General features: G+C 34.6%; 3 protein-coding genes across 6 annotated transcripts; 2 read left to right on the forward strand and 1 right to left on the reverse strand.

Moving 5' to 3' along the window:
• The first annotated feature begins 707 nt into the window (after positions 1 to 707).
• Positions 708 to 2,039, forward strand: LOC107867046 (geranylgeranyl pyrophosphate synthase, chloroplastic). The gene is given in 1 exon segment (NM_001398346.1): positions 708 to 2,039. A coding segment is annotated over 1 exon segment (1,110 nt). The 5' UTR covers positions 708 to 841; the 3' UTR covers positions 1,952 to 2,039.
• A 2,343-nt stretch (positions 2,040 to 4,382) lies between these two features.
• On the reverse strand, positions 4,383 to 9,834 carry LOC107867047 (methyltransferase-like protein 2). Of its 3 annotated transcripts, XM_016713141.2 has the most exons (11): positions 9,392 to 9,834; positions 8,312 to 8,540; positions 7,883 to 8,022; positions 7,585 to 7,618; positions 7,314 to 7,389; positions 6,771 to 6,948; positions 6,359 to 6,448; positions 6,184 to 6,283; positions 5,735 to 5,960; positions 5,508 to 5,591; positions 4,880 to 5,196 (listed from the first exon to the last, which is right to left on the reverse strand). In XM_016713141.2, the coding sequence occupies exons 1-9, from the start codon at positions 9,683 to 9,685 to the stop codon at positions 5,809 to 5,811; spliced, it is 1,293 nt and encodes a 430-aa protein (XP_016568627.1). In that variant the 5' UTR covers positions 9,686 to 9,834; the 3' UTR covers positions 4,880 to 5,196; positions 5,508 to 5,591; positions 5,735 to 5,808. The 3 variants fall into 3 exon arrangements, with proteins under 3 accessions (XP_016568626.1, XP_016568627.1, XP_016568625.1); XM_016713140.2 differs by lacking the exon at positions 4,880 to 5,196 and adding an exon at positions 4,383 to 4,752 and having other exon boundaries at positions 6,184 to 6,448; XM_016713139.2 differs by having other exon boundaries at positions 6,184 to 6,448.
• An 11,017-nt stretch (positions 9,835 to 20,851) lies between these two features.
• Positions 20,852 to 26,153, forward strand: LOC107867049. Of its 2 annotated transcripts, XM_016713142.2 has the most exons (6): positions 20,852 to 21,095; positions 22,782 to 22,996; positions 23,641 to 23,867; positions 23,969 to 24,055; positions 24,450 to 24,771; positions 25,318 to 26,153. In XM_016713142.2, the coding sequence occupies exons 2-6, from the start codon at positions 22,834 to 22,836 to the stop codon at positions 25,587 to 25,589; spliced, it is 1,071 nt and encodes a 356-aa protein (XP_016568628.1). In that variant the 5' UTR covers positions 20,852 to 21,095; positions 22,782 to 22,833; the 3' UTR covers positions 25,590 to 26,153. The 2 variants fall into 2 exon arrangements, with proteins under 2 accessions (XP_016568628.1, XP_016568629.1); XM_016713143.2 differs by having other exon boundaries at positions 21,022 to 22,996.
• Positions 26,154 to 26,180: the final 27 nt, after the last annotated feature.

The raw sequence follows: 26,180 nt of genomic DNA on the forward strand, positions 1-26,180 counted from the left end.
TAACCATCATATTATCGATCACCATCATCATTAATTATCACTTTCATCTACAATATTTATCAACCTCCATCACTACCGAATGTCAATTTCAAATATCAAAACTTTAATGCGCAGAGTATCCAGATTTAGACATTATAATCTTACCAAATTCAAATGTGTCCATTTTTACTACTCCCTCCGTTTAAAAAAGAATGACTTATTTTTCTTTTTAGTCCGTTTAAAAAAGAATAATCCCTATCCTTTTCTGATAATATTTTATTTTTAACTTTCCACATGACATGTTTAGGATCACATTTCAGTACATTTGATACAACTTTAATTTAAGATCACAAAATTCAAAAATTTCTTTATTTTTTAAACTTTGTGTCAAGTCAAAGTATGTCATTTTTTTTAAACGGAGAGAATAATTGAGAATATGTGGCCTTCGGCCATATACTTGGGGTCCAAATGGCCCCTTATACTTGGTACAAATGGGGTATCTTTTGATTCCCTAATTACTCTTTTTGTCCAATTTAAATAAGATCTTCATTTAAAAAAAAATAAAAAATCTTATTTTTATATTTAAAAATAATTCGACTTTATATTTTAGTTTTATTCTTAATTCTATAGCCAGAGAACTATCTAAAATCATTTTAGAGCATAAATTTTGCAACTTTTTTTAATATCATATCAAAGTCAAATAATATTAACCGGAGAGAATAGGAAACAATATCATGACAGTCCAACATCTCGACTCCATATAAAATAGTCCACTCAACACTACTTTATATACATCTTCCCATATTCTAATATTTTTAAGCTTACTTTCTCCAAGTGAAATTGCACCACAAATCTCAAAAAAATGAGATCTATGAACCTTGTTGATTTATGGGCTCAACAAGCTTGTTTAGTTTTCAATCAAACTTTGTCTTATAAATCCTTCAATGGATTCATGAAAATCCCTTTGAAAAATTCCAAAATTAATCCTAAGTTAAATAAGAAAAGACCATTTTCTCCTCTAACAGTTTCAGCAATTGCTACTACCAAAGAAGATGAAAGAATTGAAGCAGCACAGACGGAGGAACCATTCAATTTCAAGATTTACGTAACGGAAAAGGCTATTTCTGTAAACAAGGCATTAGATGAGGCTATTATTGTAAAAGAACCCCATGTTATCCATGAAGCAATGCGTTATTCCCTTCTCGCCGGCGGCAAACGGGTCCGGCCAATGCTTTGTCTGGCCGCCTGTGAACTCGTCGGCGGCAACCAGGAAAACGCCATGGCCGCCGCTTGCGCCGTCGAGATGATCCACACTATGTCACTCATTCACGATGATTTACCTTGTATGGACAACGACGACCTCCGCCGCGGAAAACCTACCAACCACAAAATCTACGGCGAGGACGTCGCCGTCCTCGCCGGAGACTCCCTCCTCGCCTTCGCCTTCGAACACATTGTCAACTCCACGGCCGGAGTCACCCCGTCCAGAATCGTAGGCGCTGTTGCGGAGTTAGCTAAGTCCATCGGAACCGAAGGACTGGTCGCCGGACAAGTAGCAGACATAAAATGCACCGGCAACGCTAGCGTCTCTCTAGAAACGCTGGAATTCATCCACGTACACAAAACGGCAGCTCTCCTAGAATCCTCCGTCGTACTCGGCGCAATACTCGGCGGCGGCACGAATGTCGAGGTGGAGAAGCTACGGAGGTTTGCCAGATGCATCGGATTACTATTTCAAGTAGTTGATGACATACTTGACGTGACGAAGTCGTCAGAGGAGCTCGGAAAAACTGCTGGGAAAGATTTGGTTGTCGATAAGACGACGTATCCAAAATTGTTGGGATTAGAAAAGGCTAAGGAATTTGCGGCGGAGCTTAATCGGGAAGCGAAGCAACAGCTGGAAGGGTTTGATTCGCGCAAAGCTGCTCCGTTGATTGCATTGGCTGATTATATTGCTTATCGTGATAATTAGGAAATAGTAATATTATGGAATGAATGTGCTAATTCTTCATTTGATTTACCTAATGGAAATGAAGGTGATCGATCTATTAATGAATCAATTGCTTATCTTGTTGATACAAATTGGAGTCTTAAATTCGTAATTATATATTACGACTTTCAGTGTGCTTATGTTGGTAATATTCTTTGAAGTAAAATTATCCACGACTTATTTATTCCATCTTTCATCATGGCATACCCCTAGGAGGTTCATCCGATGAACCCTTTTGATGAAAAAGTATACTATATTACATGATTAAAATTATTGTTTATGTATATATAATAGATGTCAAACCCCTTTTGCTAGTTCGTATATTCACTTGTGAAACCCCTCGGTATCAATCCTGACTTCGTCACTGATACCCCTTCCATCTCATTTTATGTAACGACATTTGACTTAATATGACATTAGAGGGAAAAAAAGCAACTTTTGAAATCTATGATCTAAAACAATACTTAGATATTTGTATAGTTGCTAAGTCATTGAATTTTAAAGTTAAATTATTTCTAACTATAGTAAAATAATATTCTTTTGTAGGTGAACAAAAAAGAAAAGCGCACCACATAAAATGAGATGGAGGAAAAATAAATTAATTCATAACGTATATAGATTTGTTAGTTATGAACGACAACGAAATATCTTACCTTTGTGTGGTGAATTTTTATACATAGCAATGAAAATGCTAATAAATATGATATTATTAGTGATATTTGCTTTAAATACATGAATAAATGTCCCAATTGATGGACCACAAGATGATGGGGTGATTTGAGCCACATTATTTCAATGTTTTTTCTGATAGAAAGAAAAAATTATAGTTCACGAATTAATTTTAACTTCATTTTATTATAATAGAAAAGAAGTAAAAGTGGCTGAAATGAAGATCTTATAATATATAGATGGCTAGATTGAGTCATAGCTTCTACATTTATAATTTGGAGATTGTAAATTAATGACCAAACACCATACTCATTACAACAACAAAATACCAATGTGATCAATATTATTATTATTATTATTTTTGTGTTGGGGTTTAGTGAACAATTTTAAACCGCATAAATTCAAATTAATAATAAAGTCACCCGAATACTCACCACTATACTACAACGACCTTGTTGTTAGGAGGATCCTTCAGATATAAAAAGTTCCTTTGTACTATGTCCACAAATTATACGAATCTTCAACACTTCGCTTTGCCGTCTTAAAATGCTTCTTGTATCTTTTATTTGTATGTCTCTTAAAAGACATTAATTAGAAAGACAATTTCACTGTTTTTTTATCCTTATTCATGTCGTATCAGATATAATCTCTCTTCGTTAAATATTTATTCTATTCAATAATGCTTACTACTATTGACATTTAAAACTTCATATTATGAACTTTTAACTAGTACAGCACCACAATTAATGCGGAATTAGTCATACATCAATCAACTGGAACTGCAATATTATAATAATACTGAAAAAATTACAAATAATTTAATAATTACATGGTATGATTAATGTTTTAAAAAATTACAATTCATAGTTAATATTTTTTAATAATTACATGGTATGGTTAATGTATATATCAAAGGCAAGTAAAACTTTCTCTCTCATAATTAATGGAGTATTTAGCGGCAATAGTTCATTCTTTTATTGGACGTTTTAGCAGCAATATGTATTCTTCCTAGTTCAACAGATCTCAAAGTTTATTCTAACATATATCAAAGAATTTTTTTCTTTCTATTTCTTCTGCCAAGTTTTTTGACGTTTTGTGTTTTCCCCTACACATTCGCTGTATTTTTTCATACAAGGTTTTCTTAATTCAACTAAATTGTTATCAATTGTATATTATGTGTCAATTATATATGCGTATATGTATAAGTTGTATATTAATTTTATATATGATGTAATTATATAAGTCGTATATATATAAGTCAATTGTATAAGCCGTATATGTATAAGTCATACATGTCAATTATATAAGTCATATATGTATAAGTTGTTAATTGTATATATACATCTAATTTTTTTTTTCAACTGTATATATACAGTTACAGAATGTGTATTGAGTGTGTACATATACATTTTGCACAGTGTATATATAAATATACGATTCTTGAAATTATAAAAAATAAAAGAATGAGAGGGGCGGGGGGGAGCAAGATAGAGGAATAGGAATGGAGGAAGGGGAGAGAGATGGGAGAGAAAAGGAGGAGAAATAATTATGCAAACTTTAACCATGCCTTGTAATTATGGACTACAAGTTACCTATTTCTGAATTTTTGGCTATTATATGCCCTTGTATGTTATCTGAAAACCAAACAACCCACCCACACCCAAAAGTATTAATTATGTGTCCTAGCAAGAAGACGCTGAAGTACAAATTTAGAAAAGCAAACTTTGTGACTTATACCGGCTTCTACTTTTGAATAATTGAATGCGATTTCTTCAGGTGTTTTAAGTTACCTGTCTAAAACACCTAAAAATCGTCAATCTTGTTCTTATTACAGAGAGCCTAACAAGGCCACTGGAAATAATTACCTTTGTACTGTCAAATGCAGATAGTTTTTTTAATACATACCAGACGCTTCAGTTTCAAAAGAAAACAACAACATATGCCCAGTGTAAATGTGTAAATGTGTAATCCCACAAGTCGGGTCTAGGGAGGGTATAGTGTAAGCGGACCTCACCCCCACCTCGAGGAGGTGAAAGTGTTTCGGAGAGGCCCTTGGCTCAAGTTCACAAAAGATGCTGTTGAAGGAAAATTAGTTCAACACTGAACAGAGGCATCTGTAACACGAAAAGTTTCAAATTACTCCCCTCCTCAGAGAATTTGAGTTGCTAGTGCACTGCAATTTGTGAAATAGAGCATGAAAGTTTTCAAACATGATCTTTTAAAAAAATAAACAGATTTAGGTTTAATTTTAAAAAAACAAGAGGAACTTCACTACTCTAATTACTATTATAAAGGTTCAACCATGAAACAATTTTTGCTCTCAATCACGAGAACTTTTTACAGTAGAAACTAAAAAAAAAAAAAAAAAAAAAAAAAAAACCAGAGATTTCTAGGCTACCGAGGAGCATTCAAGGACTCAAAAAGTTGTTGACATGAATATATGTAGCGAGCATGAGCTGGACGGACAACTTTTGTAGCAGACAACCATTCAATGTGAGAATAAAATCCATGCTATCCACCTTCCCTAGTGTTTCATCATAGGTGTTGCAACCAGACCTCTGCAATTTTGGGGTATCAAACAATTACTTAGGAAAAAGCTTATTTCTGGAGAAGAAAGTTCAAATGAAATTTTAGCAGATGAAAGTTATTTGTACTTCTCTTAGCATGCCTAAATTGCCATATTAAAGAAAAGTACACATTTAAGAAAACAGATACCACACCTAAACTCAGAAACAAAAAGGAGAAAAAAATATCAAAGAATCATCACTCTCAAAAGTAGAGAGAAAAAGACTCATAGGCTGAATTTAAATAAATAAACCAATCCACGCACAAAAATGTCAGCTGATATTGCAAGTCTTCAGGCACTTACTTGAAGTCTATAACTCTCTGCCCACAAGCAATCAATATGGTAAAACCCGCTGAATGTGCTGCTCCATCGCATAGTTCATGAACCCTACATAAGGAAATAATACATGAAGCTCCATCCAACAAGAACATTATTATGGAGAAAAGTGATTTGGCAAAACGACAGAAGTACAACAATCATATCTCTTAATCTTCTATTGATATTTAAACAGGAGGGAGAAAACCACATACAAAGGGAAATCGTCAGGATTCCATGTCGTTGGTACTGAAACTTCCCAAGTAAGAGGCGTTTCTATCAGGATACATCAATTTTCTGTTGTCTTACTAACAAAATATCTCGAATCCTGAAAATGAAGAGGTTCATTCCCCCAAGAGGTCCAGCCAGCTATCATTTCTCTAGCGAATAGTTCAACACAACGAGCAGGGATAGGCCCCGGCACATAATCTAGCAGCAGCTCTATAATCCATGTGGGTAAGAGAAAAATATAAGACAACAATTCTTATGGTAAATAGTATAAAAAATCAATAACATGTCTTCCCTAGCCCAGCCCTCTTTCCCAACCCAAAAAAGTAAAGACCAACTGAAGAGGCAGGAAAAAGAAAAACAACATTATTCAGAAGAGGGGAAAAAGTCAAATGAGGACCAGCAGGGGTGGCAGCTTTGACATATTATAGGTTACCTCCAATGGGGGGTTTCCTTGAATAATCACCAGGAACACTAATGAACACGCGATTATCTGGTATAGGATTCATTCTTGCTAATTTCCCAGAATGTGTATCCTGCAAAAGACATGGTGAAGTGAAGAAAAGAATACGCTTTAACAAAGGCAACTCCAAGGCATGGGACAGGCCAACCTTTCCTTTACAGTAACCTAGGAGAAGACATTCATATGGTCGATGATGAAAGAGGTCCAATTCACCAGTCAATATTCCATTGGCCTTAACCTGTAACGAAAATCAACATTAGTACTTAAGCACATACTTTTAAGTCAATATACGCTATTCATCAGTGTTTTTAAAATTCCTCACCCCTCTCTCCTCCCTTCCCCACTTCTCTCTGACGATAGAGGATGATAACAACAACAACATACCCAATGTATTCCCGCAAGTGGGGTGTGTGGTGGTTTGCGCGCGCGCGCGGGGGGGGGGGTTAGTATTTTGCTCAAGTAACACATAACAAGGCAGTTTTAGGAAAGATAATACAGAGGCAAATTCAGGATAGAAGGTAGTATTAAGATAACCTCAGAGTTGTGAAAAGATATGATACCTTCAACCAGTAAAAGCTAGCAGCATATGTTACTCCCCATTTGGGAAATAAATCATTTTCCACAAAATCTCGCAACTTCTCCCTGTTGGTAACCCACAATGCAAGAAGTGCTCCAGAGGTATGACAAAGTTCCTTGACAGGGAGTGATAAGAAGTATCGGTTAGGCAAAGTTGGGTACCTGCAACCACATGTAATTGCATAGTGAATGGAAGTAATCTACAACACGGACCTTCACACCTAATAGTTTGAGCTTCTAAGATAGAAGTCAGACAAATATTGAACCCTTCTAATCAAACAGAGGAAATCAGAACTTACAATATCTTTGTTCAACTAATCTCCTATGTCTATCTATCGCTAATCCCACCCCAAAATTCAAAGAGAACTATTTCCCTGAAGGGAGTACAGGATATTAATTGTTCCTCAACTGACAGTCCTTGGAAGAAAACTTTGCAGAGAGTGGAACCCCAGAAAATAAATGCTTGGCAAGGTTAGCTAATAATCTAGAAGAAAGAGAAACAAATCGGAGATGGGATTAACACATACCTCACTTTCTGGCGAGCACTGCCATTTTCCCAAGGGGGGTCTATAACTATGAGATTGAAGCCACAATCAGAATCAGCTGAAAGAAAAAAAACACCAATCAGAGTTTGAGCAGACGGCTCCAAAATTCTCACTTATACATGAACCATGACACTAATACTTTTGGCAGGAAATGAAGATTTCTGCCTTTAAACTGGATACTTCTCAATAAGCATTTGCTCTGGACAGCAGGTCCATGCTCAAACACAAAGAGAAAAGGATCTTAGCTCATTACCTGGGATTAAGCTGTCAATCTGCTGCAAATCAGACTTCAAGCCACAAGATCAAATAAAATGCAAGTCAGATTTGAATTCCCATGCAGATAAATTAGATTTAAAGAAACCAAAACCCAAAAAGGAAAAAACTGATAGCCGTTAGTAAACCCAAATGATTCTGGTCTTTGGATTTCAAATTTCATGATTGAAAAGAAAAGAGCCTTTCTCAGAAAGGCAAATATTAAATTTCATTTGCATGAACCTATAACATAGAGTAAATAATGAAGCAACTAAAGAAGCATCTACTTCATATCATACCATATAGAAACAACTCCTTTTGGGAATAATATACTTGTGATTAAAAAGCTCAGCCTCTATATCATCGTTTCCCTCATTAGCAACAAGATTGTTAAATACAGGAGTGACTCTTTGTTCAATACTGTGAGCAAGCGGAAAACCTGAAAAGCCAACAGAAGACATTAGAAAACATAACCACGCCAGGACCACAAGAAATGAGCTAACAATTTACTGAAATTGCATTGAAATGGATAAAGAGTGAGCCTTGGCACAACAGTGAGTTGCTCCTTTGATGGCCACTAGGTCACAGAATCAAAGTGAGGCAACAGCCTCTTTTTCAGAAATGCAAGGCGAAAACTGCGTGCAGTATCCACCCACCCTCACTTTCCGGGCATGAGCTGAGCCCTTGGCCCTTTTTTACTGTAAAGGTTTCTTGTAAGTAAAACAAACCTTCATTTTGGAAAGTTTTATCATCATGATAATAATTGAGAACAATCTCATACATCGGCGCTTGCCAAACACCGCCGAGCTCCATCAAGGAAAGCTCACTACTTTCCTTTGACAACTCCTTACATTCCCTCACAACACATCCATCATTCCTCAAATTCCTCAAAACTTTCAAAATATCAGTAGCTTCAAGTAGAGCTTCATGCGCTTTCAACAAGAATGGCTTCACCTCCTTCAACACAACCAAATGTCACACTTAAAACACAGAAAATAAACAACTCTAAATTAAACATAGCAGGTAAACTTTTTTCTAAAATGAAACTTTTATTCCATCACGAGGAAGTAATGCAAGCTAGTATTCCTCCTCACATTAACTTGAAACTTTAAAATTAAAAAAAAAAATGTCTAATCTAAAAGTTAATGGTCAAAAACACGCTTGAATTATCACATTTGTGGGAGTTCCCTACGTGAACTATTAGATGTTTACTTTTCCTAGCTGAACTATCATCAACTATTTATCAAAAACACACCTGAATTATCACATTTTTGTGAGTTCCCTATCTGCACTATCAAATGTTCACCTTTCCTAGCTGAACTATCATCAACTATTTACCAAAAACACACTTGAATTATCACATTTTTGCGAGTTCACTACCTGAACTATCAAATATTCACCTTTCCTAGCTGAACTATCATCAACTATTTATCAAAACCACGCTTAAATTATCACATTTTTGCGAGTTACCTACCTGAACTATCAAATATTCACCTTTCTTAGCTGGACTATCATCAGCTATTTACCAAAAACACACTTGAATTATCACATTTTTGTGATTTTCCTACCTGAACTATCAAATATTCACTTTCCGTAGCTGAACTATCACCAACTATTTATCAAAAATGCACTGAATTATCACGTTTTTTGCGAGTTCCTATCTAAACTATCAAATATTCACTTTTTCTAAGTAAATGATCATCAAATATTCATCAAAACACACCTCAACTATCAGTTTCCTTTTCCTACCTAAAACACCCCCAGGGAACAACTAATAGTTTGGCAAAAATGTGATAATTTAAAGGTACCTGGTGACGACGATCGGCGATTTGTTCACGTTCATTGAGAGATTGAACCTTATTCTTCTTCTTCTGTTTACGTTTTCGCTTTCTAGAATCTTCGGAAGCTTTTGGAGATTGTGTTGAGTTCGTTGATTGTGTTGAGTTCGTTGAATCGAAGAAGCGAGAGTAATAAGTAGAAGGCGAAACCCTAAACCGGGTGTAGGAACGGTTCAGGAGTCGAACCGGGTCGATGAAGACGGCGGTTAAGTTTAGCTGATAAATTCCTGATTTAATGAACGACGGCAACGGATTGTCTTCCATTTTCAGTGGGAATTGTTTTCCGGTTTCTGGATGGGTAAATACCGGCGGGAAGCGGGAAAATTTATTTGCATTATGGTCCCCTGTATTTTGCTTAGATTTACGTTAAAGTCACTGACTTGTTTTCTTTCACAATCCGACCCGAGTTTTTTCTTTTTTTGATTTTCTTTAATTGAATATGAATATGAAATACATTCTAGTTTTTAATGTTTTGAATAATAATTTGTCTTTTATTTTTGCTTATAACATATTTATAAATTATAATCATTTTTTTGATATAAACAGTAGAGGAAGAAGCAAGACTAAAATTAATTTAAAAAATGGAACTGATTAACTTGTTTCTTTTGAGGAAAAAAGGGTCAAATTTATTTCTCTGTATTGAAAAATTGGCTAAATATTATATTTTGGGGTTAAATTTATCTTTGCTGTCATAGCTAAATATATCCTTGTTGTCATACTTCGATGCCAATTTTTTTTCACATGCACAATTCCTTAACAAAAAAGTCTAAATCAACATTAATGACCTATTTTAAAAAAAAAAAATAAAACACATCATAATCTAATCAACCCACCCCACCCACCTCCAAAAAAAAAAAAAACGACACAAATAAATATACCCCTTCCTTGATTCTGTTGTGAAAATCCAACCAACAAACAGAGGGAGGGGTATATTTGTATATGTACGAGTTAGATTAGAGTAAATTTTTTTATTTTTTTTTTTAAATGAGGCTTCAACGTAGATTTGGATTTGATCATTTTTTTTAATTGATCAAATATAGTACTATCTTTAAGCTTGACTCAATATAACATAGATTTGAATCTCATGTCTGTAAAGTGAAATTGTATTTGTATCAACATAATAAGTAAGCTGTCAATTTTGGTTGTCTTTAGTTAGTTAAATAGATCAGGAAAATTGTAATATAATTATGCCAATAAAATATTAAATTCAATGTTATGGAGATGAATCTTATTGATCGAGCAAATAATCTACTTTAGGAATTCATTAAGCAGCTTTTAATAGGAATGTTCGTTCCACCACTTCTACAAATTCTTTTGTAATAACAACTTAAAATGAATTGGTGCTATTTATGTAAGTACTTTTTACATTTCAAATCATTAAGTTAGTTAATTTTCTATTGAACTTCTTTTTTATTACCAATTACTTTTAAGTCGTTATCTTCTTATATTTGTCAATAGATAAGCAATCTCTTTTTTTCGTTTATTAACTCGTGAACATGAATCAATTTCCTTATTAGTTAATAGAGGCTATTTTCAGTCACTTTCTTAGTCGTTTATCAATTTAATAACACTAATCAACCTCCTTCTCGATCGATCGATTGATTTCATAATTTTAAACATACGAGATGAAAAAAAAGAAAAACGATAACGATGGTCATTTAATCCAATTATTCTCTACCCTCTCTTTGACCTTTATTTCATTTTGGACCTCTATTATTATTATTTGGTTGTCATTCCATTGTTCAAACTTCAAAGAACACTATGCAAAAGAAAATGATATGTAACTTAAAGTGACAACTTTTTTCCTTCTTTATTTCTTTAGCCTTTTAAAGTTTAGTAATGCCAAAAGTAAAATCATATTGCTGTTTGACCAGTTGGAGTCGGTTATACTTAACATCAATCAAAGTTCATAAAATGATCAAGTATTAAAATAAGATGCATATTTATGTAGGGACAAGTAAATATCAAGGGATCTAGAGATTTTTTTTTTTTTTGTGTATATGACATTTATGTAAGAGTGAGCATCGATTGATTCGATTCGATTTATGTATTATTAATTTGGTTTATCGATTTTCAATTTTTAAATATGTAAAATCAATAACCAACCAATAAGGTATTTTCTTATTGGTTTTTGGTTTATCGATTTTTGATTTAATCAATAAGAAAATATTCACAAAACATAAATAGTTGACAACTAACGAAGAAAAAAAAAAATCTTAGTTGCCACCAAAATCATAAGCAATACATTTTAATTTACAAGAATCTTCAAACTTGAACTGAATGTTATCGGTTATATCACAAATAAGGTTAAAACAGTAACTTAATGTATCCTTATTGGATTATCGGTTTAATCGATAAACTAATAAGCTAAAATCGAAACTGAATCATTTACTCAATAAAAAATTATTAAGCTAATAACATTTTTATCGGTCGATTCGATTTTTTCATACCCTACATTTAGGGAACGTTTGGAATGTTGTAAAAGCACAAAAAAATTTGAGATAAAAAATTAGTACAGTATCACTTTTATTTCTTGTTTGTTTATTTATTGTGGTATAACTTAAACACCAAAGTTGATGAGACTATTTTATGCTTTTCAGATTGTCGGATAATAATATCGGAATTAATTATTATTGAATAAAATAATGAAAACAGTAAAAATACTTCTGAGATTCCTGGAACTTTTCTTCTATCAAATAAGATGGGAGAGGTTTTTTACATACAAAAAAAATTTCTTCGTAAAAATCATGTTATTTTTAACCTAATGAACTAAACAATCAATTACAAATAATATCAAAATAACTAATTTCGACGTAACTTGTACTCAAATCAAGCAACCCCAGAGATATTGGTTTTGTGTATATATACAACTCGTTGACGACACTTTAATAATATTAACAAACTAGACAACACAACAACAACAACAAACCCAGTGTATTCCCACCTAATGAGGTCTGGGGGGTAAGATGTACGCAGTCCATACTTCTACCTCTGATGAAGTAGAAAGGTTGTTTCCGATAAAAATAATATTAAAATAATTAATTTCGATATAACTTGTAATAAAACAACACACCCGCAGTCCCATATAATTTTATTTTATTGTATATGACACATTGACATATAACAATATTAAAGCAAAAGTTGGGAGTGATGGAGAAAGGAGATAAGAACACATGGTCAATTCAAAAACAAGTGTTCCACTTTTCAAAATTGGCTTTTACTAATAATCAATCACAACCTTTTTTTTTGGTTCAATCATTTTTTAGGTTAATTGGGTGTCAAGAAGCAATGAACTTTCAATTGTTTTATCCACTGATGACATATATAGCAATCGATAGTTACTTTAATACTTTTGGTACACAAGTGATTTCATTGGTTATGTTGTGTCATTTTATTATTGACTCATTTGTTCTTACTACTATTAAATTGTATGGACTAAGTTAAAAGTTTCTTCTCCCACCCCACACCAACCCTCTTTTAACTTTGAAAAATGCTAACACTTAAATCTATCATTTATTTTAAGTTTAATTTGTAGCTATATTTTTTAATTTTGAATATGCACAAGTAAGTACTTATACTAAACAATTAAACTTGTATAATATTAAACAAATAGATATATACATCTTATTATGCCTTTGTTGTAATCTCAATAATAAAGTTTGATAAAGATTGTATTGAAATCTTTTACTTCGTAAGATAAAGAGATTGTTTGTGATAGATTTTTTATTTTTAAAAAATATCAAAACAAAATTGCTATATATATATAGCAAGATTTACAGATTTTTTTTGGTAATTATAAAAAGATGCATCAATTTTTATCTTTTTTTTTTCAAAAAAAATATCATCTAGTGTTCGATATTCGCATCGAAATCCTACGAATTTGAATTCACGCTGCGTAGAATCCATTTGAGGGAAGTGCTCCCAATCAAGAACTTTTCCATACCCAACGCCCAAACTTGAGATTTCATATTAAGAAAGGAACAACCCCATCCATTATACTACAACTTTTGATGACGTATCAATTTTTGTCTGTTATAGATATTTCCCTTTTTCTTTTTTTGACTTTATCTGGTAATTTATTTAAATAGAGCAATAATCACCTACCTAACAAAATAAGAATGATTTTGACATTAGTTTCCTTTTTTATCTCTCACTTTTTTTCTATACTTTTCTTAAATTTCTTGAAATGAGGGTGAATCCATGACCATGTCACATTGTCACTCACTTCCTTGAAGGGGGGTAAAAAATGTCTATTTCGTGTCCCATTTATGCATCAAATATTATTGAGTACTTGAAGTATTACTGAAATTTTATAATATCATTTTATATTATATAGTATTTGGGAATATCTAGAGTGAAATGTTGATTTTCAGTAAAAAAAAAAAATCCGGTGAAGTTTATATCCAAATAAATTTCTAACTTTCAAATACTAGTTTTTCAACTCTAACCAAATGTTATTTACATCCTTAACTTCATTCTTTTTAATTTTCTCATGAATTATGAAGTCACAAAAATACAATTCCTACCTCCTGAGCTAAATTTATGTTAATTTATTTTTTTTTATCGTAGTATCAAAATTAAACACGTAATAAATGTTTATTTACTTAATTTTGATCTTCATCTTATATCGTACATGCTTCATATTTCTAGCATGATTAAAAGGCATATACTCTTGAGCAATATTATCGACGGGTTAAAAGGCATATACTCTTGAGCAATATTCACCCTTCGGCTTTGAGCTAATTTTTAAAATTAAGTTAAGCTCAATTTTTTTCCTTAATCACAGGAGCTCGACACTTTCCTCACAAGCTAACCGTGTTTTTTAATTAAATTCATCTTACGTACATTGTACAAATACTATGGCGATATCAGTGGCGGAGACAGATTTTTTAGTAAGGAGATTCACAAGTGAACTACGAACTAACTAAAAGGGGTTTAACATCTACTATAATATAAATATATCAGAGACGAAGCTAAAATTTTAGGTCTATGGGTTCAAAATTTTAAGACAAAGAGTAAAAAAAAAAAATACTAGCGGGGTTCAAACCCATGTCTCTAGGGTGGAAGTCATTTTACTCTCACCTCTCCTTCGTTGTACCAGCGTCCCATGTTTGTATGTGGCTTCGCAGCAACATATTTTATATAGTATTATTTTTTAATTTTATAATATAACTATAGGATCTACGTAAAAGTTACTGGGTTTGCCCGAACCCCAAATACTCTGTAACTCCGCCTCTTATATATAGTATAATTTTTCATTGAAGAAGGTTCGGATGAATTTTTTATCCAAAGGGTAGCTTCGCCCCTGAACGATATAGAATCAGTAAAGTATAAAATTATATGATATGCGTTACCGGTGGAAGGTGTCATGTAACTCGATTATTTTTTAAAAAAAATGAAATAGCATCAGCCAAGCATAAGCACATTACGTAATTCAAAGTGAATGGGAAGCCGGATTTCTCAAGGCTAAAAAAATTAAAAGTAGAAAGGAGCCTTCTTAGAAGTACCCGCCAATGCTGACTCAGATGACTGTACAATGTGGGGTCCACACGTCCAAATATCCTGGCCCACATTTCACATGATCAGTACCAATCAAATTCCTCCACGTTTGAACTCTTAAGTGAAAGCCAAAAAAGCTCACCGACTTACTTGGGCACGCCAGGATAGTGGTGGCCTAAATTCTACGGTGTGAATTTAGTGAAATATTATTTGTAATCTAAAATAAGTTATATGTTTGAGTAACAAATATTTTATTAATGATAAACTCGATATTTTAAAAGTAAATTATTAATAAATATTGATACGTATTATTGTTAGCGTGTTATATAAATTGAGATAAATGAGTACTCCCTTCGTTAAAAAATAATTGAATTATTAAAGTATTTTTTAATGTTCAAAATAATTGAACTGTTCCTATTACGATTTTTTCTCAATTTAACCCTTCATTAATTAAATTATCAAGAATGAGTTTCAATGATTATTACTATATTTTGGAGCTTGAAAAACCTTAAAATAAAAAAGCATGACTAATTTACGTGTGTCATATTCCAATAATTTAATTATTTTGAAATGCAGAGAGTAATATTTTCATTCTTAATCAAAATTCTTCATTTTATTTTTTTCTAGACTATAAAATTGCAATTTTTTTGACATGAAACGAAATTTAAATCTCAATATAAAATATTACACGGAATGGTAAATCAGAAAAAGAAAAATTTGAAGAGACTAATGCAGGGTGATAAATTCTCTTTTATTCTAAATCAAAAAGCCTATATTTTGTTTTTAGGATAATACTCACAAAAATATCTAAATTTTGATCGAATTTTCAGTTGCATAATTAACTTTGCGAGTGTAAAGATGAGTAAAGTATATAAAAGCTTCTATTGATGTTACTGATATGTATGTGTATATATACAAGAGAATACAAATTAAATAAGTAAAGAATTGTATCCTCTCCTAAATAAAAACTAAATAACTATGGGATACTGAGATATGGAAAATCTACCGAGATAGGGAAGATCAATCATGAGATATCTTCCAAGATAGGATGTATGCGCCAATACGCCCCCCTCAAGATAGACATTGTGTAGCAAAGTAGCCTAGCTTGAATAGGTGTTTATCAAAGGCTGACTTTGGTAGAGCTTTAGTTAGAGTATCCGCGATTTGTTCTGCAGCATGAATATGAACAATGAGAACTCGATTCTGCTGAACTTGTTTGCGAACAAAGTGAAAGTCTACAACAATGTGCTTCATGCGGCTGTGAAAACTGGATTTGCACACAAATAAGTTGCACCAACATTGTCATAGTAAATGGTTGGTCTTTGAGGAAGTGAAACATGTAATTCTTTTAGCAGATTTGTCACCCGGTTGGTTTCAGCCAACGCACTTGCAACAACACGATACTCTGCTTCAGTTGATGAGCGAGCAATTGTTCTTTGTTTCCTTGAAGACCAGCTCACAGGATTTTGTCCAAAAAATAATATGTAACCAGTAATGGAAGCTCGATTACTCACATCTCCAGCTCAATCCGCATCAGAGTACATGTTTAGGTTGAAATCATTACCTCTTTGAATGTGAAGAGCGAACTGAAGTGTTCCTTGGAGATACCTGAGTACTCGCTTGAGTGCTTTCCAGTGCACTTCAGATGGAGAGTGCATAAATTGAGACAATTTATTCACAGAGAAGCTAATGTCTGGACGAGTAAAAGACAAGTAATGTAGTTTTCCAAGAACTCTTCTGTAGCGAGTAGCATCAGTTGATTCCTCTCCATCATGTAGTTGAGGCACTTCAGTGGCACTCATTGAAGTTTTTGCTAAATTACAGTCCTTCATGTTTTCGTCAGAGAGGATTTCATTGAGGTAGTTGGACTATGAAAAAGTGATTCCTTTGGAAGTTTGGAGCACCTTCACTTCAAGAAAGAAGTTCAGATTCCCAAGATCCTTAATGGAAAAACCCCTAGAAAGACGAGCAATAACCCGATTAACCTCTGAGTTGTGATTCCCTGTAATAATGATATCGTCTACATAAATCAGTGTGTACAAAATATTGTTTGACACTTTGTGAATAAAGAGTGAGGCATCAGATTCTGACTTGACAAATCCCAGATAAAGAAGAAATGTCTTAAGTTCATTGTACCACGCCCGAGGGGCTTGCTTGAGGCCATATATTGCTTTCTTTAGACGACATATGTGTGAGGGAAACTGCTCGTCTGCAAAAGCTGGAGGTTGGAATATGTAAACTTCTTCTTCTAGACGACTTTGCAATAACGCGTTGTTAACATCAAGCTGGCGTAGCGGCCAATTTCGCTGGACAGCAATAGAAAGAACCAAACGTACAGTAGTTGGTTTGATGACCGGACTGAACGTGGCATGATAGTCAACTCCAGGACGCTGTCTAAACCCCTTTGCAACAAGTCGAGACTTGTAGCGATCGATTGTCCCATCAACTTTTCTTTTTAACCTGTATAATTATTTGCAAGAAACAATATTTTTTGTGGGGTCATGTGGTACCAAATCCCATGTTTGATTATTCAATAATGCATTAAATTTATTTTTCATTGCTCTTTTCCATTCTGGGTGTTTGTTTGCTTGTTTGAAGTTGATCGGGATGATGGAGGGGGATAAGTGAGCCATGAAGTCAAGAATGGTTTTTGGTTTGTAAATGTTATGCTGTGAATGGGTCACAACACGATTTGGAGCAGGAGCAGAAGGTTGTTGGGGTTCTGTGGCTTGAGCAGGGTCCGGGGAAGGTTGTAGCAGAAGTGAGATGGAGGGACGGGCAACGGTATTTTGGCTAGCAGATGACATTGTTTTGTTTTTGCGACTGTATACAATTGGAAAAGGTGATGAGTGAGAAAATGGGGAATAAGAGTAGAGTGGGTTTCACAGAGATCAGTAGGAACAACAAAATTTGTAAAAGGAGGAGGAGAAGAGTTACCTGAACTTGCAGATTCTGTTGGAGCATAGGCAGAGGAGACGGTGTCTTTGAGAGCGTTGCTGCTATCTGAACTTGGGATAAGTATGGGGCTAAGTAATTTGCTTCTTATGGGAGAAGAGAAACTAAGGGATGTTGTTGGGGTAATGTCAGTTGGGTTTTCCCACACAAGTTCTTTGCAAGTTGAAGAAATATTTTAAAATATATTTTGAAAAGGAAAATTATTTTCAATAAAAATCACATCACGAGATAAATATATTTTAGAAGATTTTGGATCAAAGCATTGGTGACAATGATAAACTAAAGAAAATTCTAAATATACACATGGTGTTGATCGTGGCTCTAATTTATTTTTTGAATAAGGTCTGAGCCACGGATAACAAAGACACCCAAATTCTTTTAAGGAATGATAATCCGGATTATGACCAAACAACTTTTGAAAAGGTGATTTATTTTGTAAAAGTGAGGTCGGCAAGCGATTTATCAGATAAACTGTATGTTGACAAGCAAAAGACCAAAAAGTCGATGGAAGTGAAGCTTCATGAAGTAAAGTACGATTCGTCTCAATAATATGTGTATGACGTTTTTCAGCAAGAGCAACTCTTTGAGGGGTGTATGGAGGGGATAAAAGATGTTCAATACCCTGAGATCTTAGGTATGGATCAAGACTTTTATATTCTCCATCACTATCTGTATAGATAGAAAGAACTTTCGTATTAAAATGACGTTCAATTAATGCTTGAAAGTTTTTGAAAAGGTCTTTAACCTCACTTTTATTCTTTAATGTGTAAAGCCAGGTGTATCGGGTATACTGATCCACAAAAATACAATAGTATAATTTTTTGTCAATCGATTGAACTGTGGAGAAGGACCCCATAAATCACTAAATATTATTTGAAATGGTTTGGTACTTGACAAACTAAAGTGTTTAAAAGGATGGCGATGAGCCTTATTCGAGGAACAAGAATTACAAACTGAATTTTTTTCTCGCGAACAAGGTAGCAAGAATTTATTCAAAAGAAGATTTAACACTCTTGCATTATGATGACCCAACTGACTATGCCAGGTAGAAGTAGATGTGCTGGTGGAGGTCAAATACACTTGAGGAGAAGACATGGAGGGTAAATTTGGCCACTCATAGAGACCGTCCTTATTCTGACCGTGCACCAATGGAGTCCGCGTTTTCAAGTCCTTCACAAAAAAATGAAAGGGAAAGAATTCAATAGAGGTTAGGTTATCTTGACAAAATTTGGAGACAGAGAGTAAATTGCGTTTAATGCTAAGAGCACAGAGAGTGTTAGAGAGTTTGAAAGATTTATTTGATGCATTTAATTGAGTTGAACCAGTGTGAGTTATTGATATTTTTTTATCATCACCCACGAAGACCTGCTCCATCCCATTGTATGGCTGCAAATTTTGAGGTTTGACAGTGATGTGTTGAGACGCGCCGGAGTCGAGAATCCAAGGATTTTCTAATGCCCTTAATCTTGAAACATAATTGGCTTTCGCCTCAAAGTGATTGTGAGATTTCGATCTACAATCACTTGCAACATGACCTGGTTTATTGCACAACTGACAGCGAACACCATTAGAAAAGTTGGTGGTGGTCGAAGATTGTCATGGATTGGGTAAAGTAAAGTGATTGTTGAACCGCCACTGTTGGTTGTTGCCATTGTTTTTGCTGGGGCGACGATTGGTGTGATTGTTCGAAGTACCAGGCTTGTTGGAGGTAGCAGCAGAGGTAGCAGCAGCGGCAGTAATCTGATTGGGAACTTTTTTTTACTCTTCATGTCGAAGGAAAAACTCATGATCCAGAAGCTTTTCGTAGAGTTCTTCATAAGTAATAGTGGAGTCACGAGCACGAATGACGGCAGAGATCTCACGAAACTCTAGACCCAAACCACTAAGGATCTTGACAATAAGTTTAGAGTTGAAGACCGGAGCCCCAACAGTAGAGAGTTCGTCATAAATAGATCGAATAGTTTGCAAATATTCGGTGACTGGCTGAGATTCTTTGGTCAGACGCATAAGTCGATCACGCAGACTGAAAACTCTAGTTTGAGACTTGTTCGCATAGGCGATGTGTAGTGCATCCCAGGCTGTCTTTGCTGAGGTAGCCGCTGCAATAGTTGTGGCAATTGTTGGATCAACAGATGTCATAAGTGCGTTTTGAATGAGTTGGTCTTGTCGAAACCAAAGAGTAAACGCAGGATTGACACTAAGGACTGTGCCAATTGTGATAGTGCGAGATGGGGAAGGTGTAGACCCATCAAGATGACCATAGAGATCATGACCATGCATAAGCACGGAGAATTGTGCCTTCCACGTTGCAAAATTGTGGCTGCCAAGTAATTTAATGGGCAATTGGGACGCAGGGTTAAATTGAACAACCATCGGGCTGACGTTGTTGTCAGCATTAACAACTCGAGGAGTGTCTGCCATTTGTGGAGGGTGGGTGGGAGAGAAAAAGAAATCTTACTAGTTAGAGTATACTGGGGTTTCTGATACCATGTAAAGATGAGTAAAGTATATAAAAGCTTCTATTGATTTCGCTGATATGTATGTGTATATATACAAGAGAATACAAACTAAATAAGTAAAGAATCAACTAATAAAGAATTGTATCTTCTATGGGATACTGCGATATGGAAAATTTACTGAGATAGGGAAGATCAATCATGAGATATCTTTCAAGATAAATATGGGGTTGACGTGTGTATTACATCGTCATCTGCCAAAAAATATACGTGTAAAAACGAGATTGATACTTATATCACACCGCTAGCCGCCGAAACTGAGTATAGCATTTCAGGGGAATTAAATCCATTTTAAAAAGTTTAGGTCAGTATGCTCAATTGCAAGTCCAAGTCAAAGTTGAGATATTTTTCTGAGTATTTTCTTTGTTTTTCTCAAGTATATTAGAAAGTCCTTATCATTCAAGATGAAATTTCTTGACACAAATTCTAATTTAATCTAGCTTTAATATCACTATTAAAACTGAGGGAAAACCAAAAAGAGAAGGGAAAAAAAGCAGCAGCTTAGAGTGGTAGCAAAGACTAGATAGTCTTGAACTGTGAGGGTGGGCAATTAAGTGACCACAGTCACACTAACAAATCCCACTACAGACCCTCTATATAAACTCTCTTTTTTTAGTACAACTTCTAGTTGAGCAAATACCAAACTGATCATTTTTTTTTAACTCAAATAGAAAGTATATAGAGAGAGAAAGTCATCAACATAGGTTAGAACTCTGAATTTCTTGTTTATTTTTACTAGTAATTATTATTTTTGTTAATTATGTAGCTTTCCTTTTTTTGTTTACTACTTAAAAGTTTCCATATTGATGGATAATGTTGCTTGCTTGTTCTCCTTTTATCATTATTAGGTGTTCAATTCTGAATTTGCTTGTCTTCTGAATTTTCCATTTTGAACTTTTTTTGCCCGTATTATTTGGGTTTTTAATGGATATTAATGTTATATTGATGATAATATTGCTCATTCTTTTTTTTTTCTTTTTTTTTAATGTTGGGTGTTCAATTCTGAATTTGCTTTGTTTATGTGTAGTTTCTTGAGGGGTTCTTGAAAATTTTCCAGTTTCAACTGTTTTTGCTCTCTTCTTGATCATTTCCCTGCCTATTGTAATGGATTTTTTTCATTCTTGTTTTCGTGGTGATCACCCCCCCACCCCCACCCAAACAAAGAACATGCATATTTCAGTATTAAACTAGAATTTGTTTGTTCTTTTTGAACTGATTGTTGTTTTTACTGAGCGAAGGGTCTATTGGAAACAACCCCTCTACGTGTGATGTAGGGGTATGATGTGCGTACGCTCTACTTTCCCCAGACTCCACTGAGTTGATTTCTCATATGATCTTTAAACTAATAGTTATCATCTCAGACAGTTAAATTCTTTGTTGAAGAAAGGTAGTTTTCTGGGATAATAATTGCTAGTTGAGTGACTATTTGAGAAATCAATCCGTTGTTTTGATGGTTTTCCAATTAGGTGTATATGGCAATTATAGCAAAAAGACCAAACTGTGATGCATACGATATCCAATTGGAGATTTTGAAGGTCTTTTTCAAGTCAAGAATTAGTCAATGGGCTAACTTTGGGTGCAGTTTTAGTTGTGATTTGAAGTTGATGAAAGTTACCTCTAAAAATGAACAGGCTGATTTCTTCATTAATGAAATTTACAGACTAGAAATATTTACATAAAGAGTTATCATCATTAATATCTAATTTTGTTCAAACACTCTCCGATATATCTGGTAGGTTGTTTGAGTGGGCTGATTGAATTGTTGACACTTTTTTCTCAGCTATCTGTATTTACCATTGCCCTTAAATTATACAGTTATCTATTTTAGATTATGAAGTTGATGAAAGTTGCCTATGAAAATGGACAGGTTCATTTCCTTCTTGGTGAAATTTCCATGCCTGGCAATCTTTCCATTTAGAGTTATCATCATTAGTTTGTAATTTTGTTCAAACACTTTCTGATATACCTGGTAAATTAATTGAGAGGGCTTATTGAAATGAGTTCGAGCTTTTGGTTATTTCCTTTACATGGCACATATGAACATGTTTTCGTGATCAAGAATTGTTCAGCTTGTTCAGCTTTGTGTCTTCATTGACACTTTTTCTCGGCTCTTCTGTATTTACCATTACTCTTAAGTTTTACAGTAATCTATTTTAGATAATGAAGCAGATTTGATATGTCAGCCCGGATTATGTTTCTTTTTTTAAAAAAAATGGAGGGCAATTAAAAGCTGTATCTGATAAATCTATTGAATGATCTTTTGGATTTTTCTTCTCTTTTATGTTTGTCGTTATGTAGAAAGTTGTTGCGGAATTTAAGTCGTGGTTATGTTATATCTGTCATTGCTTGTGCCTTCTTCTCACTAACTATCTGTCTCTGATTTAACATAGAAGTAGATCGGAGCGCTAGCTTTTCCAGCTTTGATCTATTTCATCGTCTACCATGCATCCTCTGGCTCCGTCAACGCCGCCTCCAGGTTTTACGAATTCCTATTGGACTAATGATGAAATCATTTTGTCCCTTGACCAGATTAACCGTGGATCACCCATCCCTGAAGATTTGATTGTCGATAATCCCTATCAGTATGATACTTCAAATTTGCCAGGTAAACATCAAGTTAAATTACCAATTTACTCTCTTTTCATCAAAAAAATGAGGTTTGTAGATTCTGTCTTAAAAAACTGCCGTCCTGTTAACAGTAGAATTTGTTTTCTGTGTTCAAATGGCTGTATCCAATTAGGAGATCTGAAACTTGATTTGCTTAAGGAGTATAGGGATCTAAATGCCTCGTTCCATTTACTCTTCCTTTGAAAGAGCGTGTTGAGAAAGGATAAAACGTGTTGGATTGAAGTCGTTGTGAAGTACCAGATGGTGATCATTAATACTCCTAAGCGTGTTTGATAAAAAATGTGACTTGATGAACCTTTTAAAGCCAACTTTCTATTTCAAGAAGATAAAAAGGATAGATTTATTCTTTTCACCTGATATCATTTTCTCCTTTTGGCCTTCGACGGGATGAGAAAAGAAAGGCGGTGGTTAGATCAATTACACATGCTTTCCCGGCTCTTGTTTGTTGAATACACATGTTTTCTGTCTCTCTTCTTTTATGCATTATTGGGTTTTTTTCAATCCCTCGTTGTTCACAAAGTGGTCCAAGTTTCCTATGTTTTTGGTGATTGCATTTAATAATCAATTTACTTTGAGGCAGCTTAAATCTGTTTGCTTACTTCCCATTCATGGTACACATAGATGGAGCATGGTTTCTTGTAAAAACAACTGAGGAAAAAGAGACCAAACAGGGACGCTGGAGAGCAAAAGGTTCAGCCTGTGAAATATTTGCAAATTCTGCCATCAGTGGTTGGAGAACCACTTTTGAATTTTCTCAAGTCCAAGCCCCTATCGAACAGAAAACTGTCTGGATGATGCAGGAGTATAAAGTAACACCGAAAGGGCAGCATGGTCAGACCAATTCACAGGTAATCTTTACTACCTTCTTTCCTTCCAATCTCTGGATCTTTATCGCTTCAGTCTTGTCAAACTTTCAATTGAATTAATGGTTTGGTTGGATATTTTGCAGGAGTCTGCACTTTGTAGAGTTTTCAGTTGCTGTAGTGAGGCGAAACCAGAGAAAAACTATGATTTTGACACCAAAGGTGAACTTCAGGTTGGTGCGACTTCTTCTCCTTTCTATTTAGTACTTCCAGCCTGCTATTGTCCAACTAGTTTTAAAATAGGGCTTCTTGTCATATGGTTATGTATGTCGGTGTAGATTGTCTTGTAGGCCATAATAAAGTCACTGGCCAAGTTCTAAATGAGTTTGAATTCAACTGTTTGAGGTTCACATTTTCCTGTTTTTCATCTTTATGGTTTACAAATGTCTCGGATTTGTTTTGAATATCCAGGATATTATACCTAGATGACTAGTGCGCATTAGTTAATGATAAGAAAATCATTTTAATTGCACATTTGGTGATGGAACGAGTTTGTATTCCACAGTTTGTTTCTCTTGGCTTGCTTATGCATTTGTATGCTGCTACTCACTGCAGAAGTTTTTTCAGGTGAACAACCAGACAGAAGGGGTTGGGTCATCACTTGTTGACAAACCTAGAGATCACTCTGATGATATAGCAGCCGACTTAGATTGCATTTTAAGAGGAGACTACCTGGAATTGGACGACCTTGCATCACATTCGTCTAGTTCAGAGAACTCAAGTCGCCTTAGCTTTGCATCTGAAGAATATTTTGACTCTCTGGCGCTTCTACGGGATCTGGATGATGATGCGAAGAAAAAGGATCTGAATGGAAACGGCTCAACTGATAATTATAACGTAATGATGTGTGTATTAGCAAATGATGCGGCTGTGCAGCTTGCACCTTTAGGTAAGTAAACGTCTTTGCCCTCACCTTCTTATGACATTCACATTCCTTCCATTTGGTTGTGGCTTTAGTTTTCAGTATACCTTCTCCGTATTTCAACTTTTAGACCATTAAGAAGACATCGCTGTACTTCTACTTGTCTTCTAAGTATAAGTTTTTTTGATGGTTGCACATGGTGTCCACAGTACTGGTCCTTTTGATTTTTTTTTCCCTTCAATTCTCACTACGTACTGTAGGGTGCTGGTACTCATGCATGTGCGTCTGCATACTTTCGTCTTTATTACTGAGTTAAATTCTTGGTTATTAGCTCGTCTTGATCTATAGTATTTCGAAAATACTCACTCGTGAAAAATTTGTTCAACTATCTTTGTGTTAATCGATTATCATGAAGAATTCTTTTGAAGCACTTGAATGTTTAGAGTACGGCTTATTCTTTGATTCATTTGGACATTGGGAGAATGAAAAACTGTCATGTATTCTTTATACTCGTATTGCACGCATCAAGTTCTGCTAGTTCTCTGAAACCTCTATACCGGCATTGCTTGGCAGAGTCTCTTGTTAAAGGGAGTGAAGCTACTGCAGTCAAAGAAACTCCACAAGCTCCTGATAATAACAAAACCAAATCTTTCAGTGAACAATTCCCAGATCACTCTGCTAAGAGGCTGAAGGCTGAGCGTACAGATGAAGGTCCATCACATTCTTGTAGAGCAACGACATCTTCCAGCAGCAGCAGCAGCGGTGATGAGCCTGGACGTGTAGCAAGAAGGGAGGAGAAAAGAGCGAAGAAGTTTACGAAGTACCTCTGTTTTATGCCTTTCTAGGTCCTTGCTATTTCAACTCTCTCAAGTATAGTTGACAAAAACATGCAAGCAGCCTATAAATTAGAGGGGTGGTTGTGTTGGTGGATAGATAGTTTAAGTTAATGAATATTTGATATTTGTGCATTAGGCTAAATTTTAAACTTCATGCAAGTTTAAGATTTAGAATAGTAAAGTAATGTAAGATTTAGAATAGTTTAAGATTTGAAGGGGAGTCTTGGAGTAACCGGTAAAGTTGTTGCCATGTGATCAGGAGGTCACGGATTCAAGCCTTGGAAACAACCTCTAGCAGAAATGCAAGGTAAGGTTGCGTACGATACACTCTTGTGGTTGGCCCCTTCCTCGGTACACACTTGTGGTGGGGCCATAGTGGTATCTTCAGTGCACCGGGCTGCCTTTTTTCTTTTGTTTTTTTTTTTAAAAGTAATTCTGCAGAAAAGAGTCTTAAGAACTTATGTTCTCTTTAATACAGTTGTAAAATTAGAAGTCTCATTGTAATATTAAGAGAGAAACATGTGTACTTTTTATATTTTTATAACTCTTCAAGTGATTAATACTTTTTTCTGATTTCCCTCTCGATTTTTGGTACCTGCA

This window comes from Capsicum annuum, chromosome 4 (assembly GCF_002878395.1).
Source record: "Capsicum annuum cultivar UCD-10X-F1 chromosome 4, UCD10Xv1.1, whole genome shotgun sequence".
NCBI lineage: Eukaryota > Viridiplantae > Streptophyta > Magnoliopsida > Solanales > Solanaceae > Capsicum > Capsicum annuum.